Source organism: Mauremys mutica, chromosome 9, assembly GCF_020497125.1.
Source record: "Mauremys mutica isolate MM-2020 ecotype Southern chromosome 9, ASM2049712v1, whole genome shotgun sequence".
Classification (NCBI taxonomy): domain Eukaryota; kingdom Metazoa; phylum Chordata; order Testudines; family Geoemydidae; genus Mauremys; species Mauremys mutica.
This window is the reverse complement of record NC_059080.1, coordinates 16,936,203-16,954,562: the sequence shown is the minus strand read 5'-3', so window position 1 is coordinate 16,954,562 and position 18,360 is coordinate 16,936,203. Positions and strand designations below refer to the sequence as shown.

Below are 18,360 nucleotides of genomic sequence, written 5' to 3'. Positions count from 1 at the left end.
CAAGTCCTCATCTTTGGTCTCTAGAGATCTGATGGCCACTTCTACAGCTGCCTATGAAGTACATACCAATAAATCGTTGAAAGGAACTAACCAGTGTCTTGACTAGTACAGAAGATAGATAGGCAGTGTTTTTGTTGGTCCACTTAGACCAGGCAAAGAGAAATCAACTATTTCAAGAAATCCAGATTGTTTTATTACAAACAAAGAAATAGCAAAGTCCTAAAAAAGGATAATGAATATTAACAACATTGATAGGGGTGGGAAATTTTCACAAAGATCAGAGACTAGTGCTATTTAGTTTGTAAAAAAATTCGTACAAGATTAGATGGAGGTATACTGTACAGAACAATGAATGGCACAAAGACAGACAGTTGGGTGCTGTAATAACACTTTTCATAATAAAATAAAAAGGTTGTCATAAGGATGGTCAATGTTCCTCTAAATTGATTATACATACCGATTCCATCTGTACTGTCCACATTCCAATTTATCAAGACACCTAGAATCAACCTAGTTTATTCTGCCTTGTAAATTACCCTCACCACCAGATTTCCCAATGTCTCCCATCATTAAAGTTTTTGGGGAGCAGGGACTTAATTTGTGTGCATATCTTACAGTGCTGAACATATGACTGGTGCCAATATCAGAAGACCTACATTGTTATCTTTGTGGACCTTGGAAAAGCTTCCACAGCTGAGTAACAAAGCTTAAGATACAGGTATGTACTGCTGTGTAACTTTGTATGAAACCTGTTGCTTGAATGGAGTTGAGTGTTTTCCCCAAGATGTGGCACAGTATGCCTGTGTACTTGAGAGGCAGATTCACAAAGGACTCAAAGGAAAAACTTCTGTTTTAGTAAAACTATCCCCATAAACCAGATAAACGTCACTGCTTTAAAACAGAACTCTTATTAAAGAATTGCAGAACCCTTTAAGAACTGTGTACATATAACAATCTATGGAAAAAGTGAACATGTATATTTCCATATATAAATATATGGAAGAGAATATATTCTCAGGATGAATATGATATACATTAACCATTAAAACACAAAAGGACAAAAGAACTGGGTTAAATTAATATGAAATGTACACTGACCTGAGTAAGATCTGGAATGTCACCCTGATCAATTCCAACTTGCTGGGTTCACAAAAAAGGGGGGAAAAAAAATGTACATTACTACATGCAGCGGCAATGAAAAGAAAAACTGAGGTCTGAATGTTACACAGAAGCTAAGGTATCAAAAGGGACATGAATAACTTTCTGAACTGGTACATTGTACATGCCAATTCTAACACAAGTTTTAAGCTAGAATTTCAGTGTATATGTCAAACAAGCTCAAACCATATTTCTATTTGCACTATTTCATGCACAAATGCTGAGATTTACTGTAAGAGCTGGAAATAACACAGCTTGCTTGAATTTATGCTCTATTTGGAGCAGAAATATCAAAGGAATGCTTTGTAAATATTTATAAATATCATCCAGCCCAGTCATTTCCATCTACTAATCAATGTGTAAAAGCAGATTCTTAGTAGCATTTTAGACAGAAAGGTTTACTGTGCTGTTAGTAATTGTTAGGTGAAGAAAGGTGCCTTAAAAATATCACTCAATATAAAAAAAAAAGCATTTAAGCGACATTCAGATTCAGCAACCTACAGAAGTTTTATTTTGCACAGCAAATCACACAAACATTAGACTGTTTGTGATGGGACTACTGTACCAGTACAGATAGCTAAATGACACCCTTTTAATGAATGTAAGTTTATTTACCTCTGCTACTTTGAGGAATTCTGACAATTTGGTCATTCTGGCTAGGAACTTTTTGTAAATATCCAAACCTTCTTTGCACTGGTTCTTCTTCATATCAAAATACTTTTCTGAAGAGTGAAAAAAAGGACATTTGTAAAAAAGATACAAAAATACCCCAAACCCTTCTCCCCCAAAAAACTCCAGAACAAGAAAACTAACGCTATTGCAAGAGATTTAAAAAGATACAACACTGCAAACAATAACTTTAGATAATTTTAGGGAGAGGAGATATTAACTAATATAGAAAGCCATGTTATCTTTAAGAGTAACGTGTTTCAGACTACTCATAATAATCTTCATATTTACAATGAGTTTGTTGATTTCAGCAAGTTATAACTTGGTGGACAATTGTAGTCAGCCTGAATGTAAAGTGTTTAATCTGTTTTTAAATTCTTTGTCAGCTAAGCAGGGCTTTATTTTGAAGAAAAATGTTTGCAAAAAGTCAGTCCATGAGATGCACTCAACCACTAGTAATGCAGTAGCTGATTTTAGTAAATTAAAAATGCACCATGAGTATTATCTATTTTTAAAGCATTTTTAAACTACACATCAACATCTCAATAATATTGTGGTTTGTAAATGGAGATATAAAATCTGAAGGAAGCATTTCAAATGTAAATTCAACTTTCACATGTATCTAACTTTGACTTGTCAATATTAATGTACAGAATCCTTAGGAGTAAACCTGTCAAACGGGAATAGCATTTGCACCCTTTTGAGTACTGAGTTTTATTTTTCATACTCAAACTTGTAGATTTTAATGCATCAATAAAATGAAATACACTGGCAGATTTATTGGAGGAGAGTGAAAGCGGAATCCAAAAATTAAATAAATTATTTTACTGCTTTACTGTCTTTTTTGTGCAAGATTCTCACATTTTTCCCCCCTTAGTTACTCTTGAACGCACAATCCACTTAAAAACCATATCTGACATATGTTAACCATAGCCAAGAACTCAGCAAGGTAGAACTCTACAATCTGCACAAGACCATGAACACCAGTTGTTAAAGTTGATAAAACAAAGACATAGGAAACCCAACAATGCGCACTGGGCACTGTGTATTCAGCAAATAAATAGTAACCTTTTTTAAAAAAGTGTATGCTCAGTAAACCCAGCACAGGCCAACCTACTTTAGAGCCCCTCCCCCAATTAAAGTGTATTTATAGGCTACATTATTTTATAACCTGGTTATAAGGAACATTCAAAACACATTTCTAGTATTTCTAAAATAGAAATTAAGGCAAGAATAACTCAGATTTACACTTCAGCTTGAAAAATAATAAGGCCTATATATCAATGTCTTTAAGATGAATCCTGCTGTCACTGACAGTAATGATAAAAGTTACCATTGACTTCAACAGAAGCAGGATCTGGCCCTTAATTTGTTAGGCTATTAAACAGACTCAATTTGCTTTTAAATTTTTACTTCTCCCTCACTGTCTCCCCCAAAGATTCAAGAACATATGCACACATATACACACCAGTTCCACATACCTAATAGGTTAATAACCCCTTCATTATAGGCTGCAAAAAGCCTAATGGAATCTTTAAAGAGAAGCATGAAGGCAGCATTTATTACACCATTGGTTAATTCATTTGGATTTGCCTGTGTAGAAAGTGAAGAGAGAGATTAAAAGTGTTGGTGGGGAGAAAAATACCAATAAGTTTCTTCCCATATCAATTAAATAAAATATTTTAACAATGAAATACAATTTAGAATGTGCTTACATCAAAATCAAGGAGCGCATCAAGCTGGTTCTGAATAATTGGAAGGGTTTTCAGAAGCTTTTCAGTATTCATAGTTCTCATCACTCCATCTATCCTACAATGTGTAAAATGCCAAATGTATAAATGTACATGTGACCTAGAACATATGATGCCTTGATATGATTAGTACCCTGTATTTAACTACAGTTTAAAAGGCAGCAAAGTTCTATGGCAAGCATATACATGACTATTAGTAACCTCTTATATCTGAAATGAAAGGCAAAAAGGAGAATATTTCTTACCCTCTTTTCATTTTGGTGAAGTCAACTGCTACAAGTCTGTAAGAAAGTGCTTTTTCATTCAAGTATTTGCTATATCGCCTAATGAAGGTAGACATATCATAACCTGAAAATTAAATGTTTACTAGTTAGACATTTCAAAGAGGAAGAGTATCTATTTTGTAATCATTTTTTAGTACTATTCTATAAGGTGTGTCATTGCACACAACTTGTATAAGGAGAGAACTCCATGTTCACTTGCAGAGGCTCTAAAGCCTCCCTCCATATTCTTCTCTTGATTATTTGCACTAGCCTTGAGGCACACTGCAGCCACCATCTTCTCAAGTGATGACAACTCCATGGAAGTTATCTGGACTATGTTAATGCCTCACCTAACAACAGCAGGAGAGGCTACTGTTGGCAACCATGAGGCACTCTTATTCTTATAGTATACAGCTCACTGGAAACAGAAATCAGTCAAATGCTGAAGACTAAAGATGGGAACTACTGAACTTCAGCTACTGTAAAAAAAGTATGCTCTCAAAAAAAATACTAAAATATATATATTTTTATCATCACACAAACTACCTCTAACACCTTTCAGAGATCTGCATGAAAGGCTTTCACTAACCACTAGTAACGTGTTCTAATGACCATATTATGAAGCTTGACAATTAATAACTCCCACCCATTGTGGAATGAAGCCATATGAAAAAGATTATTCCAGTGCTCATGTGTTAAGTTATAAATGCCTTTTTAAAAAGACACAAGTAACTATAAGCACATTTCCAGCTCTCACCTGTGTAACTGTCAGCCATCCCATAATTTTCCCCGTTTCCTTTGCTTACTGTCATCACTTTGCACTGCATAATATAAATTAAGCCCTCTTTCACGGAAATGTCATTTTCTGTTAAACACCAGTGACTTACAATCACTACTAATGCAGAGCTAGAAAAATGCATATATTTAAGACATGAAAAAAAATCAATTTTGTTTTGTTATGTAGGGGGTTTTTGGGGGGGGGGGGGAGTTTGCTTTATTTGGTTGCTTTGCCAACCTTGTCTTGAAAAAGGTAATACTTTACTGTTTGCAACTTAGTTTTCACAAAGAAAAAGATTCTTACCCTGCATGGCACTTTTGTCCAGGTAGTTGTTTAGATTGAACAATGTATTTCGGGATGCAAGATACTGGATAAAGCGCTGATGAAGGGGAAAAAAATGTCAACTGCTTGAAAATTACTTTTTCTTCATCAAATGTAATACATTTAAGAATCAGATTACAAAACAACTGCATGTAACTTGGGTATTTCAGAGGCAACATTTACTTTTATCTACAACGTACAAATTAGTTGGAACAAAAACGATTCACCAAAACTTAGTAAACTAATGTGAATTAAATACATTAAATTTCAGAACTGAGCGTTCAGCAGAGGAAATTGGTTCAGTCTGAAGAAAAGCACTCCACTGTCCACACATGAAGCTACATTAGCATTGGAGGGAGTTGCTTACATGCCTTTTTAAGTAAAAGTTTTGTTAATTCTGTAGCTCACAGTAGGGAAATTGGAGAAAAACTATAGGTGCTCTAAAAGTTTCTTCTGTACGACTCTAACTTCTATGTAAGGGTTAAAGAGACAATTACAAACTATTTAGGAATGTTTTTCTACTTTAACAGAGCTTTATAAAAACAGACATTAAAGCATTCAAGTATTTGTATAGTTATTAATGGAGTAATTAACTCACCTGGCATTATACTACTTCTAAGTAAGTCTATAGCATTAGTCTCCTCCTCCTCCTGCTCAAATATTTGACTAAACAGATGAGACAAGAAAGAGGAGATGACTAAATCTATAGCTCGACTTATTAATGTTATTTAAAAGGAAACTGCTTCATGAACAATTTAAGTCTCTCTGTCACTTTCAATACATATTAATATGCACACAATCATGTCTTCCTACAACTCAAACTATAAGTTAGAACTTATCTTTTCAGGAAAAAAAAATATTGTCATCACAGTTGCAGGACTAACTGCACCTCTGACCCCTACTGAGTCTGAGCAGCTCCCCTCAGGTTAAAGCCGCATGCCTTCACATCTCTCAGGGTGGAATCCTGCAACCCCCTAGGTCTTGGGCTATAGCACGTTTCCTACCAACAACGATTGCTTCAAAGGCCCGGCTGAGTTTGGTACTGTAAGTCTGCCTTTCGTGAATTGTGACCAGTAGGCTTAGTTGGGAATTTTTCAATAAAACAGTATTTTGCCTGAATAGTCCAATTTGTCAAAACGGAAACTTTACCTGGGAACATACCAGATTCAACAAAAAACTTTCATAGGGAAAGGTTTCTCAGGTTCAGTATGGCATTTCTGGTCAAAACCAGACACACAACCCACCCCAGAATATGCCAGTAGTGAGTGCACTCACCTAGTATGTAGAAGACCCAGATTCAACTCTCTGTTTTGCCTGATTCAGACCAAGGACTTGAACCAGTTTCTCACATCCTAAGTGTCCTAACCACCAGGCTGCTATTCTGGGGTGAGGTGGTCCTCTCTCTCTCTCTCTCTCTCTCCTGCTCTCTGACCCAATGAATTTTTTTTAATACACACTAACAGTTTCAAAAGACAGAAACAGACTCTATAGCCTGGTGGTAATGGTACTCATCGGGGAGGTTGGAGACCCAGGTTCAAGTCATTAGTCTGAATCAGGTGAATACCCTCAATGCCAAGCTATCCTGGGGTGTGTCTCTTGTTTTTCCACCCAAAAACAAACAAACAAACAAACACACCCCACATCTGAAAGATCTTGGTTTCATCCCAGTGCAGAACAGGGACGTTTTAGAAATCTCAAACATGATCACAGGAGAGGCAAAGTATTTCCCACCCAGCTTCAGTGACCAGTGGCTAACACAGTGACTAGGCAGCTTTTTTAATACCAACCATTTTTATCCTAACAGTAGGAATACAGCAAAGCGAAGAGGAAACAGATTTTAAAACAATGAAACAGTCTATACGCATGTCCATCTTAGTTAAAATAGGAAGGCCTGCTTCAGACCCTCCCACAGGGTCTGTGGCTGTGTCAGGCTGTTCTTTGTGAACAACTCCCTTATGACAATCTCCCTCACTGTGGGCAGAGAGAAAATTTTGAACTGTTTATAGCCCTTTTGATCTGTTCCTTCTCAGACTTGGCTGAGAAACTGCGTAACTTTGGCAAGAACCTGGAAGTAGCATCTTCACAGCTAATAGAGCTCAACAGTGATCTTAACATCCTGAATTGTTTACAGGTGGTGTTTTATCTGGAGCCACTGTCTGCCCATACTCTATTTCCAAACAGGCTGCTATAACTAAATCAACATATGCATATAATAAATTAACTCAATAGAGTCAATATTCCGTGACCTGAAGAAGAAGAGTAAGCTAGCTGTGTAAGCTAGAAAGTTTGTCTCTTCCAACAACAGATTTTACTGCACCCACCATGTCTCTCTAAAGTCACAGTCATATACTGCCTATTTCAATAACCTGGTCAGACCCCTTGAAGATCAGGTCCAAATCTTTCACAGTGGTTCTTTAATGTTTACATTTAAAGCAAAGGTAAAACCTTCTTCTAGAGATACTTTGCCTCAGCCACAATTCTGCACTCCGATTTCTGTCATATGCGCAACAGACAACCTATAATAAGCATGGGGATGCAGACTTGGATATTTGAGATGACAAGCTCTATTATCTGACATAAAAGGTTGACTGTTTAGGCTTCATTGGAAAGTTGAGAAATTGTGTACAATTAAAGATGACATTTCTAATGTCATATTGTGGTCTGGGAAAGAAAATCTGTCCCATCGCTTACTATACCACAAGGTTTTTAAAATAAGTTTTGCTGATCTTTTGTTTTTAAACTCAACTAAACATAGGTGGTAAATGAATGTCAATAGTACTTTAGGACGGAAAGTTACTGGAAAAGAGGCATGACATGGATTTAGACATCTACTGAGTTTCGTTTGAAATTAACTGACTTTATAAGTAGTGATGAATAGCACTTCACTAATTTTCTATCAGAAAGGTAATTTACAACCAATAATGATAGAAAAATTAAGTGTATTACTTTTTTTTCCCCCCTTCAAGTTCACAGCTCACAATTATTTCTTTATGGCATTCTGATTTTTTTCCAGAGATGCCCCCATAATATAACTATCAGAAGGTAATCAGTCTCACCTCATTTCCATACATCATGAGGTGGTGTGTTGTAATTAGAGCTTTGAACACTACAACCCAGCTACTGTTAACAGTCCTCTCAAAAAGCGTGTCTGCCAGCTGTGGAATATTCACATTCATCTCATTTGTGCACTGGATTAGATCTAAAATAAAAAAAAGTAAAGCATTATGTTTAGACATTCAAAGATGCGACAGAAATAAGTTTCACAGGCTGAGCATGTAACATGAATGTTAATTGCTTTATACAGGACTCCATACCATTTGAAAGCTTTAACCTGACGCATTAACAATTATATTTCCTTTTGGAGTTGCAAACCATAAACAGTCTTCCATCTCTTGCTTTATTTCCTTAATAGCAGTTTTACAGAAAATAAATGAAAACTAAACTAAAATGTGGAACTGAATTCTTTATTCTAAGCTTCTCTACTAAAGCACATATCAATTTACTAGCGTAGACGTGCTCTAAAAGTTTTGAATAGAAAAAGGAAAAAATCCTTACATACATTACAATTAAAAAACTATATTAAGATAGAGTAAAATATATTATAGGGATGCTGCAATTATTCTCAAAATCAAGCATTACAAATTCAGAGTTAAGGTTAATTTAACTTTAAAAAATGGAAATACAAAGTTAGGGGCCACTCTCACAATCTTAACTTCACCCTCTAGTGAACATAATGCAACAACCACATGATTAAAAGATATTAGTGAGCCCAGATTAGATTAAAGTGATTTTTAAAAACACACAAGATTCCCCCACTCCTCCTGGTGACATTATAGAATATTTACATTAAATTAAAAAAAAGCTTTAATCCTAGGGTTTTCCACCCCCCATAAGATTTTAAGTCTTCGAAAATAGGAATCTACCAATATATGTAACAAAAGATGCTTGGACCACTAAAAAAACTGAACACTTGAGGTATCACCATCACTTGTATACCCATGTCCATTACAGATATGATAAAAAATTCATTTGTGCAACTTGCCATCACAATGGTATTTCTTATTTAATTACTTCCCCAATAAAAGTCACTTGAATGTCTTAATCTGTGTTCTCTGAACTCAGATAACAGCTTTATTCTTTGGTACACAAAACAAAATCAGTCTTCTAGCAAGTGGCAATAATGAAATGAAAATCAATGGTACTTAGGAGCTTTTAAAATTTGTGTCCATTATCTTTTATTCCAGAAATGAAGCTCAATACCAATATAAGATACTAAGAATAAAAATTTCTATAGTTCTCTCTAGTAATACTAGCAAGCACTGATAGGATAAGCAAAAGGCAACATGGATTTGTCAAGAACAAATGACAAACCAACCTAAATTTTTTCTTTGATAGGGTTACTGGCCCAGTGGACGGGGGGAAAGCAGTAGACAGGATATATTCAATTTAATAAGGCTTTTGACATGGTCCCATATGATGCTCTCAAACAAACTAGTGAAATGTGGTTGAAATGAAATTACTATTGGGGGACGTGCACAACTGGTTGAAAAACGGTTATGAATGGTTTGCTGTCAAAATGGGATGCTGTATCGAGAGGGTCGCGTAGGGGTCTGCCTGGGTCCAATACTATTCAATATTTTCATTAGTAACTTGAAGAATGAAGTGGAGAATATACTTATAAAATTTGTAGATGGCACCAACTTGGAAGGGTTGCAAGTACTTTGGAGGACAGTGTTAGAATTCAAAATGACCTTGACAAATTGGAGAATTGGTCTAAAATCATCAAGAGGAAATTCAATAAAGATAAGTGCAGAGTTCTACACTTAAGACAGAAAAAACAAATGCCCAACTACAAAATGGGGAATAACTAGCTAGAAAGCAGTACTCTAGAAGAGGGTCTTGGGGGTTCACAGTGGATCACCAACTGAATGAGCCAACAATGTGATGAAGTTGCAAAAAAAAGCTAATATTCTGAGGTGTTTTAACTGGAGTCTCATGTAAGATACAGGAGGCAACTGTCCTGCTCTATTCAGCACTGGTGAGACCTCACCTGGAGTACTGTGTCCAGTTCTGGGCACCACACTCTAGGAAAGATGTGGACAAACTGGATAGAGTCCAGAGGAGAGCAACAAAAGTGATAAAGTGTTTAGAAAAACCTGACCTGAGGAAACATTAGAAAAACTGGACAAGCATAGTTCTGAGAACAGAAGACTTGGGGGGGGGGGTGGGAGGTACCCTCTAAGTCTTGAAATATGTAAAGGACTGTTATAAATAAGTGAGTGATCAGTTGTTCTCCACATCTAATAAAGATAGGAGAAGAGGTACTTGGCTTAATCTGCAGCAAGAGAGATTTAGGTTAGATATTAGGAAAAACTTTCTAACTATAAGGATAATTATGCTCTGGAGTAGGTTACTAAGGGAGGTTTGTGGAATCGCCAGCACTGTCTAACTGGTTATTAAAAACCTCCAAACATCTGTCAAGGTTTGTTTAGGTATATCTGGTCCTGCCTCAGCACAGGGGCTGGACTAGATGAACTCTCAGGGTCCCTTCCAACCCTACATTTCTATGATGAGTAGCCAGCCACACTTTTGAACACGTGAGGCATCCTGCAAACCTACCACCTTGGGATGCATTTTCGTCACATGATGGGAGCTCACCCACAGTGGTGACTAACGATACAATAGTATTTTTCACGTGAGCAGGGATCTTAGAAGTGAAATCATAAATCCAATAAAGTTAACGGCAAAACTGAGTTATGGGTACTCAAGAATCTTACATGATCAAACCAAGGGTACAATCTTCGATCCAATGAAGGAAGTGGGAGTTGATTTAACTGAGATTAAGCCCTTAGCTTCCAAGTTCTTGCTGAACTAGAATTTGTATATCATTCTATCTACCAAAATGGTCTTACATATTCATTTTCTACACAATTCCACTTTCAGGTTCTCATACACCACAATCCAGACACTGTGGTGTTGTATTAGATGACAACTGAGGAATGTTTTTCTTAGAAATCTTTCTACTGGAATATTTAATAAAAAGGGAGCTCATGGAAATAGTGTGCTTTATAGGCTAAAAGCTTGCTTTCACTAAACTTAAATTTGACATAAGAAGTCCCTTAATAAGATTTTAAAAACACTTTAATGTACAAATAATAATCTGGTTAAGGTTAGATTCATTCCACAGCTATGTTTATTCTTGTATGCAATATGTTGTAACCAAAACCAAACCTGTGACTACTATAGCTCACTTGTTTTAGATCTCTAAATTCAAGGTATTAATTGTCTTAGTTACACATTAGCCAGATTCTGTTGTCCTTTAGCTGAACTCCTGCTGCTCTAGCATAGTTATGATTGTGAAATATTAGTTATCTTCCACTAGGCAGCTGGTAAATACTTTTATAAGGAACTGCTGCGGTTTTCATGATTTTAAAAAACTGAGTGACTTCTTCCAGAACAGATAGGTCTATAAAAAGGTTATTTTCAGAGAAATGTTAAATAATTGAACTTGTTACTGAAAGGGAAAAAAAACTAGGAGAAAAAAATATTACCAAAACCACACCTCAACTTGTGCAGGCCTGTGACAGTCGACTATTGTTAACATACTCTACACGCCATCACCCACCTACCTCTAACAGTTAGTGAGTATGCGTGCGCAGTGAGACAGACCAACAGGTAGACACAATTCTAATATAGGAGTAAATATTATAAATGTTGTAGGTTACGAAAGGAATGAAACACATCAGGTAAAAGATGTTAGTTCTCCAATATGACTTTTCATTTATATAGCACCTTTCATCTTAGAGTGTTTTACAAACCACAAACACAGGCATCACTTCCACCAAGAGTGAAATGCTATTTCTGGAATGGAATTTAGAAACTGTTATAAGAGCAACACTAAACAACAGTTTTAAACTGGAAGAATACCATATCCCATCAAAATTGAAGGGGATTATAGACAGGCTGAAAATTAACCACACTAGAATTTGGCCAAGACACCAAGATTAATACCATGTAACCATATAAAGAGGGTCATGGGATCTTTAATGTCCTACAAAACATTCAGGACATCCATTTTATAACATCTGAAATATCAGCACAGCTCATTTGAAATCAAACAGCTACTCAACGAATAACACACATTACTTCCTGACAAGCACAGAGTTTTCATTAGAGATTTCTCAGCCAAATACTGACCAAGACCAATGTTTCTTCAATTGTATTCATGATTACAGCCAGAGGTCCAGAGATAGTGATCTAATAATCACAGTTTTCATAAAAGGCTAAGTCATGCAGCAAGTTCAATTTCAGGTTTCTTTACTTTGTTCATTAGGACTAAAGCTACTCTTTATAATCATTGTATCAACTCATTTTAGGTATTTCCAAACCTGTATGATCTACAAACTACAACACAAGCACAATGAGAACATTTAGGAAGAAGCTTAGCCCTAACAGTGATTTTGTTTTACTTTTCTGAGTTCAAGTCAGATTCTCCAATTATTCAAATGGGTTTATGATTTAATTAAGAACTTAAAATTTGGGGAGAAAGAATCCCTGGGGATGTGGAAACAAGTAAACTGGTTTCAGATTACCCGGAAAGTAAATTAATTTTTCAGTTTCCCTTTTTAAAATATAGATCACTATCTTCTTCCAAAGCTGTAAGAATTGGATTGTATTTTAGAAATATGCAAGGAAGTTGCTATTGCAGTGTGATTGAATCACATCATATGAAACTGGGGCTATCTACACAAGTTAATGCCTCTTAAATTAGCCTCACTCAGAAGAGTGGCCACACTGTGAAATAACACCCATGTTCTTCAGCAGGGGTCCCCAACCCCCAGTCCGCGGCCCGGTACCGGTCCACGGCCTCTTACAAACCGGGCCGCGAACCGACCCAGTGGACCTCCCGCAGGCGTGCCTGCGGGAGGTCTACCCGAGCCGCGGGACGAGCGCTCCCTCCGCAGTCATGCCTGCGGGAGGTCCGCTGCTCCCGGGGCTCTGGTGGACCTCCCGCAGGCATGACTGCAGACGGTTCGCTGGTCGCGCGGCTCAGCTGGACCGCCCGCAGGCACGCCTGCGGGAGGTCCACCGGCTCCGGTTGAGCTGCCGCAGGCATGCCCGCGGGCGGTCCAGCTGAGCCGCGCGACCAGCGAACTGTCCGCAGTCATGCCTGCGGCAGCTCAACCGGAGCCGGTGGACCTCCCGCAGGCATGCCTGCGGGAGGTCTACCCGAGCCGCGGGACGAGCGCTCCCTCCGCAGGCATGACCGGTCCCTGGTCCTGAAAAGGTTGGGGACCCCTGTTCTACAGAATGATTGTGTTAGAAGCTGATGAGTTATACTAACTTGGGGCATGGCTACACTTGCAAATGTAGAGTGCTGTGAGTTAAACCAGCCCTCGGAGAGCGCAGTAGAGAAAGCACTGTAGTGTGTCCAACACTGTCGGCTGGAAGCGCACTGGCGTGGCCACATTTGCAGCACCATTGGGAGCGGTGCATTATGGGCAGCTATCCCACAGAGCACCTCTTCCCATTCTGGCACTGTGGCTTGTGGGAAGAGGGTGGGTGGGGAGGGCATTCTGGGTCCTGTCCAAACGCTCCACGATGCATCGCTTCGCATCCCAGCAATCCCTGTGCTTCCATCCACATTTGGCTCCATCTTTCAACATTTTTTGTACTGTGCACTCTGTCTTCCCTTTCGTTCTGCGGGAATAGGTCCCAAAGTGCTGAGGAATATGCTGCTGGGTCTCGCCAGTACGTCACGTTTGGCAGTCGAGTTACTCCTTAAGCTACAAACTGAGAGAGGAGTCTGATGATATCGACTCGTGTAACGCATATGACATGAGATTGCTTGTGGCATTCACGGACATGCTCTCCACTGTGGAACGCCGCTTTTGGGCTCAGGAAACAAGCACTGAGTGGTGAGATCACATCATCATGCAAGTCTGGGATGACGAGCAGTGGCTGCAGAACTTTCAGATGAGAAAAGCCACTTTCATGGGACTGTGTAATGAGCTTGCTCCCACCTTGCAGCACAAGAACACGAGATTGAGAGCTGCCCTGCCAGTGGAGAAGCGAGTGGCTATTGCAGTCTGGAAGCTGGCAACTCCAGACAGCCACCGATCGGTCGCTAACCACTTCGGAGTGGGAAAGTCGACCGTTGGAATCATGTTGATGCAAGTTTGCAGGGCCATTAATCACATCCTGCTCAGAAGAACTGTGACACTGGTAACATGCATGACTTTGCAGCTGGCTTTCCCTTACTGCAGAGGGGTGATTGATGGGATGCATATTCCAATTCTGGCACCAGCCCACCTAGCCTCCGAGTACATTAATCGGAAAGGGTATTTCTCTATGGTTCTCCAGGTGCTTGTGGATCACCATGGGTGTTTCATTAACATTAATGCAGGCTGACCCAGAAAGGTGCATGACACACACATCTTTCGGAACACTGGCCTGTTCAGGAAGCTGCAAGCAGGGTCTTTTTTCCCAGACAAGAAGATCACTGTAGGGAAAGTCGAAATGCCCATTGTGATCCTTAGAGACCCTGCTTACCCTTTAATGCCATGGCTCATGAAACCCTACACAGGGAACCTTGACAGCAGCAAGGAGCGGTTCAACAGGCTGAGTCAGTGCAGAATGACTGTGGAGTGTGCTTTTGGCTGTTTAAAGGGCCACTGGGGCTCTGTATGGGAAGATGGACCTGGCTGATGACAACATCCCCGGAGTTATATCCGCATGCTGTATCCTCCATAACATTTGTGAAGTGAAGGGTGAAAGATTCACTCTGGCATGGAACTCGGAAGTTCAACACCTGGAGGCTGAATTTGAACAGCCAGAGAGCAGGGCTATTAGAGGGGCCCAGCACGGGGCTGAAAGGATTAGGGATGCCTTGAGGGAGCAATCTGAAGCTGAAAGCCACCAGTAATGTTTGGTGCTCTGCATTTGAGCGAAGTGCAGTGGTTCCAATGTTAGCAGGAATCTGTGCTTGCTACACTGACTTGCAGTGCCTGTTGCTTTCCTGGGCTAAGGTATCTTTTACTCAATGCAATAATAAAGAATGTTTTCAAAGCCAAAAAAGCCATTTATTTAAAAGAAAATTCGTTTATTGAAAAGAAACAACTGCTTGGGAAACAGAAAGGACAAGGGGGTGGGGTGGGGAACAATTCAATCACAGATTTGCTATGTCCTGTTCTCATACTCAGCCTTCCTGTCTGGAGTGCTGTGCAATGAGTGCTGCACATCAGGCTGGCTAAAATGCATGGTGGTGGGGATTGAGCGCAGTGGGTAAAGGTCGTAATTTGCAGGGCTGGGTGGTGAAGCTACAGGTGTTGGAGGCAGCTGGTGGTGATAAGAACCCAGATGCTGGGGAAAGTGGGTTGGAGGTGACCTGGGGGCACAAGAGTTTTGGGACAACGGCTGCAGGGGCGGGGGCAGGCGCGGCAGTGCTCTACCTGCATGGCTACAAGTGCCTGGATCGAGACTGCTTGGCACTCCATAATGCTTATCAGACGCTCTGTGCTTTGGCGCCAGCGCTCTGCATTCTGCTGGCGGAACCTTTCACTCTCCCTTCACTCCTGCGCTTTTTGATTTTCATGAAGGGAATGCTGCATTACTTCATGCAACACATTTTCTTTGCTTCTACGTGGCCTCTTCCTAATTCTTTGGAGTCTTTCGGACGGTGATAACATGAATGGCTGAGATCTCAAGGCTGCATGTGTAAAGGCAAAATGCAACACTTAACAGAGGCAGCATTGTTCACACCAGACAGTGCAATGATTCGCCCGTACTTAAAAAGACGAGCACAGTCTACACAATAGCAAAATTTGCCTGTCCCAAAGCGAGCGCACATAACCCACAGGAGCCTCAAAATGGTGAGTAAGCATGGGGTTGAGGGGGACTGATTGTTTCACTGCTGTACTGTCCTCTGGGTTTCTGTGCCTTGGGGAGAGCTAACAGATGCAGGGGGCCCCTATACTGAACACTGTCCCCACATTTTCCATAGGAGTTCGTCCTGGAAGATTTCTTGCTGCTGAGGGTGACCTGGGAAGCAAGGGAGGGTCTTCTACTACAATGCAGTTTCTACCCTGGCCCATATGTAGCTTGCCTGTGGTGCAGCAATGGTTCCGCCACCCCTTAGGCACAGTAGCGCGAGCATGTTAGCCTGACTGGGACAAGGAGTACAGTAGTGCTCCCAAGGAACCTGCGCAAGCGCACTGCACAGCTTCTGGATGAGACCTTTGGAGAGATCACTGAGGCCAAATACCGTGATGTGAGAGAGCACATCAACGCCCTATTCCGCATCTAGGCACGCATGCAGCTCTAACCCTCCTCACCCCAAGAGCCCGCACCGAATAACTTCCTTCCCAAAGCTACTTACCGGGCACGTCCTCTGGTGTTTGTCCTTCCCCAAGCACTGGCCTCTGAGACTGGCTACCTTCCTCCCACCTTGAGAATAGCTCTTGGCTGCATGCATCTAGGGATGGCGGGGTGTCTTCCTCCTCCTCAGCACCCTCGCTCCCACTTTCCTCTTCCTCCTGCCTTGTTGAACTTGGCTCTGAATTGTCCATGGTCCTTGGAGTGGAGGTGGAGTCGCCCCCACAGTATTGCATCCAGCTCTTTGTAGAAACGGCAGGTCGCGGGGCCAGCACCGGAGCAGCTGTTTGCCTCGCAGGCTTTGCGGTAGGCATTCTGCAGCTCCTTCACTTTAACCCTGCAATGCAGTGCATCCCGATCATGCCCCCTTTCCATCATGTCCCTTGATATCTGCCCGAAGTTATCGTAATTTCTACAGCTGGAATGCAGCTGGGACTGGAGAGCTTCCTTCCCCCAAACACTGATGAGGTCCAGCACCTTGCCATTGCTCCATACTGGGGATTGCCTGGCGCGTGGAGGCATGGTCACCTGCAAAGATGCGCTGAGAGCACTCCACGCCTTGCTGAGCAAACAGGAAGGGGATTTTCAAAATTCCCAGAGAATTTAAAGAATGAGTCTGATGGTTGGTCACCTGAGAGCAGGGCAGTAGAGTTCAAAGTGATGACCAGAGTGGCTAGAATAGGCATTGTGGGACACTTCTGGAGGCCGATCAGATCACATTAACAGACCAGGGCATCCACACTGGCGCCACGGCGCTTGAGCCAGGGCGCACCAAGCGTTATGCCTCTCATGGAGGTGGATTACCAGGAGCGCTCCAGCCACAGAGTCAGAGTGTTCTATGTGCTTTGCCAGTGTGGATGTGTCATGAGTTAGAGCGCACGGGGCTGCTTTAATGCGCTCTGACTCACAAGTGTAGCCATGCCCTTGAGCTGTACCCTATATCCCTGACAGTCAACTAGAGTTAAAGGGCACACAGTGCAGCAATGCACATTAGAGTGATGTAAATTGTAGAGCACTCTAACTGCCCTGCATAGACCATGCTGACATGGTCTGAAAGGTTCCTAGTGTGCACTGAAGTACTACTGTTTCAAATGTTACACCACTGTGTTCTGGATATCTTTCAGAGCATGTCAGCAGGGCCTACACAGGGCAGTTAGAGAAGTCTACAATTTACACCTTTCTGGTGCATATTGCTACACCATGTAGACAAGACCAAAAGCACTACCACACTCAAGTTAAGGGTTTGGGGGTACGTCTGCATGTGAAGTTAATTCAGCTGATCAGGACCTGGGCCTAGCTGTAAGTGGCCACCATGCAAAGCCATATTTGAATTACTGGGGCCACACTGGTGCTGTTCTCACCTGTGTAGGCTCTAGGACTTCCGGGGGCACATTCCATTGTTCTTAGCACATTGACATCAAAGTGACAGGAAAAGTTATTTTTGAATTAAGCACTGAATCTAGTTATTGAATAGATGTATCAAGCTTACTTTAAGAATTACAAAGCTTTACAGTCAGTTTGTAAAAAAGTTTGACAATCAGTTACAAGCAAAGATTTTCTATTTTAACAAACTTAAAGAAGATTTGTTGGTATGTAAGGTTTACACAAAAAAGCATTAGTGCTCTCTTAAACTTGGCTTGTGATGACATTGCAATATTCTGAGTAATCAGGTCTATAAAAAACAAAATCATAATGAACTGCAAATTCACAACTTAAAATGACTGGTTTCCAAAAGCCCACACGTTTATCATTAAAATGATCAGTTTTAAGAAAGTCAGATTAATATATTCTCTGCAATTAAAATATTTTAGACAAATCAAGTTTGCCAAGAAAATAATTTTAAAAAGCCTTAAAAAGTAGATTCCAACTTTTGCACAGACAATCCTTATCTCTTGTTCCTTCACCAACTGTTGACCAACTGGAAAGCATAACTGATTGGAAAGCCTTCAAATCAATAGGAGATGCAAAACAGAAGTTAAACAAACGTCTGTCAGTCTTCACTGAAGTTCTCTTTAATAAAATGTTCAGGACACAAACTAAGTGCGCT

At 40.4% G+C, this 18,360-nt stretch overlaps 1 protein-coding gene across 6 annotated transcripts in view; it reads right to left on the bottom strand.

The window, feature by feature from the left end:
- LOC123377216 (phosphatidylinositol-binding clathrin assembly protein-like) overlaps nucleotides 1-18,360 on the bottom strand; it is a 50,773-nt gene that overhangs the window by 27,066 nt on the left and 5,347 nt on the right. For all 6 annotated transcript variants that reach the window (XM_045029824.1, XM_045029826.1, XM_045029825.1 and 3 more), the window contains exons 2-8: nucleotides 7,997-8,139; nucleotides 4,923-4,998; nucleotides 3,824-3,926; nucleotides 3,543-3,636; nucleotides 3,309-3,420; nucleotides 1,774-1,880; nucleotides 1,099-1,140 (exon numbers count right to left, since the gene is read on the bottom strand). In XM_045029824.1, the coding sequence (XP_044885759.1) occupies nucleotides 1,099-1,140; nucleotides 1,774-1,880; nucleotides 3,309-3,420; nucleotides 3,543-3,636; nucleotides 3,824-3,926; nucleotides 4,923-4,998; nucleotides 7,997-8,139 (677 nt within the window). The remainder of the gene's footprint in view (nucleotides 1-1,098; nucleotides 1,141-1,773; nucleotides 1,881-3,308; nucleotides 3,421-3,542; nucleotides 3,637-3,823; nucleotides 3,927-4,922; nucleotides 4,999-7,996; nucleotides 8,140-18,360) is intronic.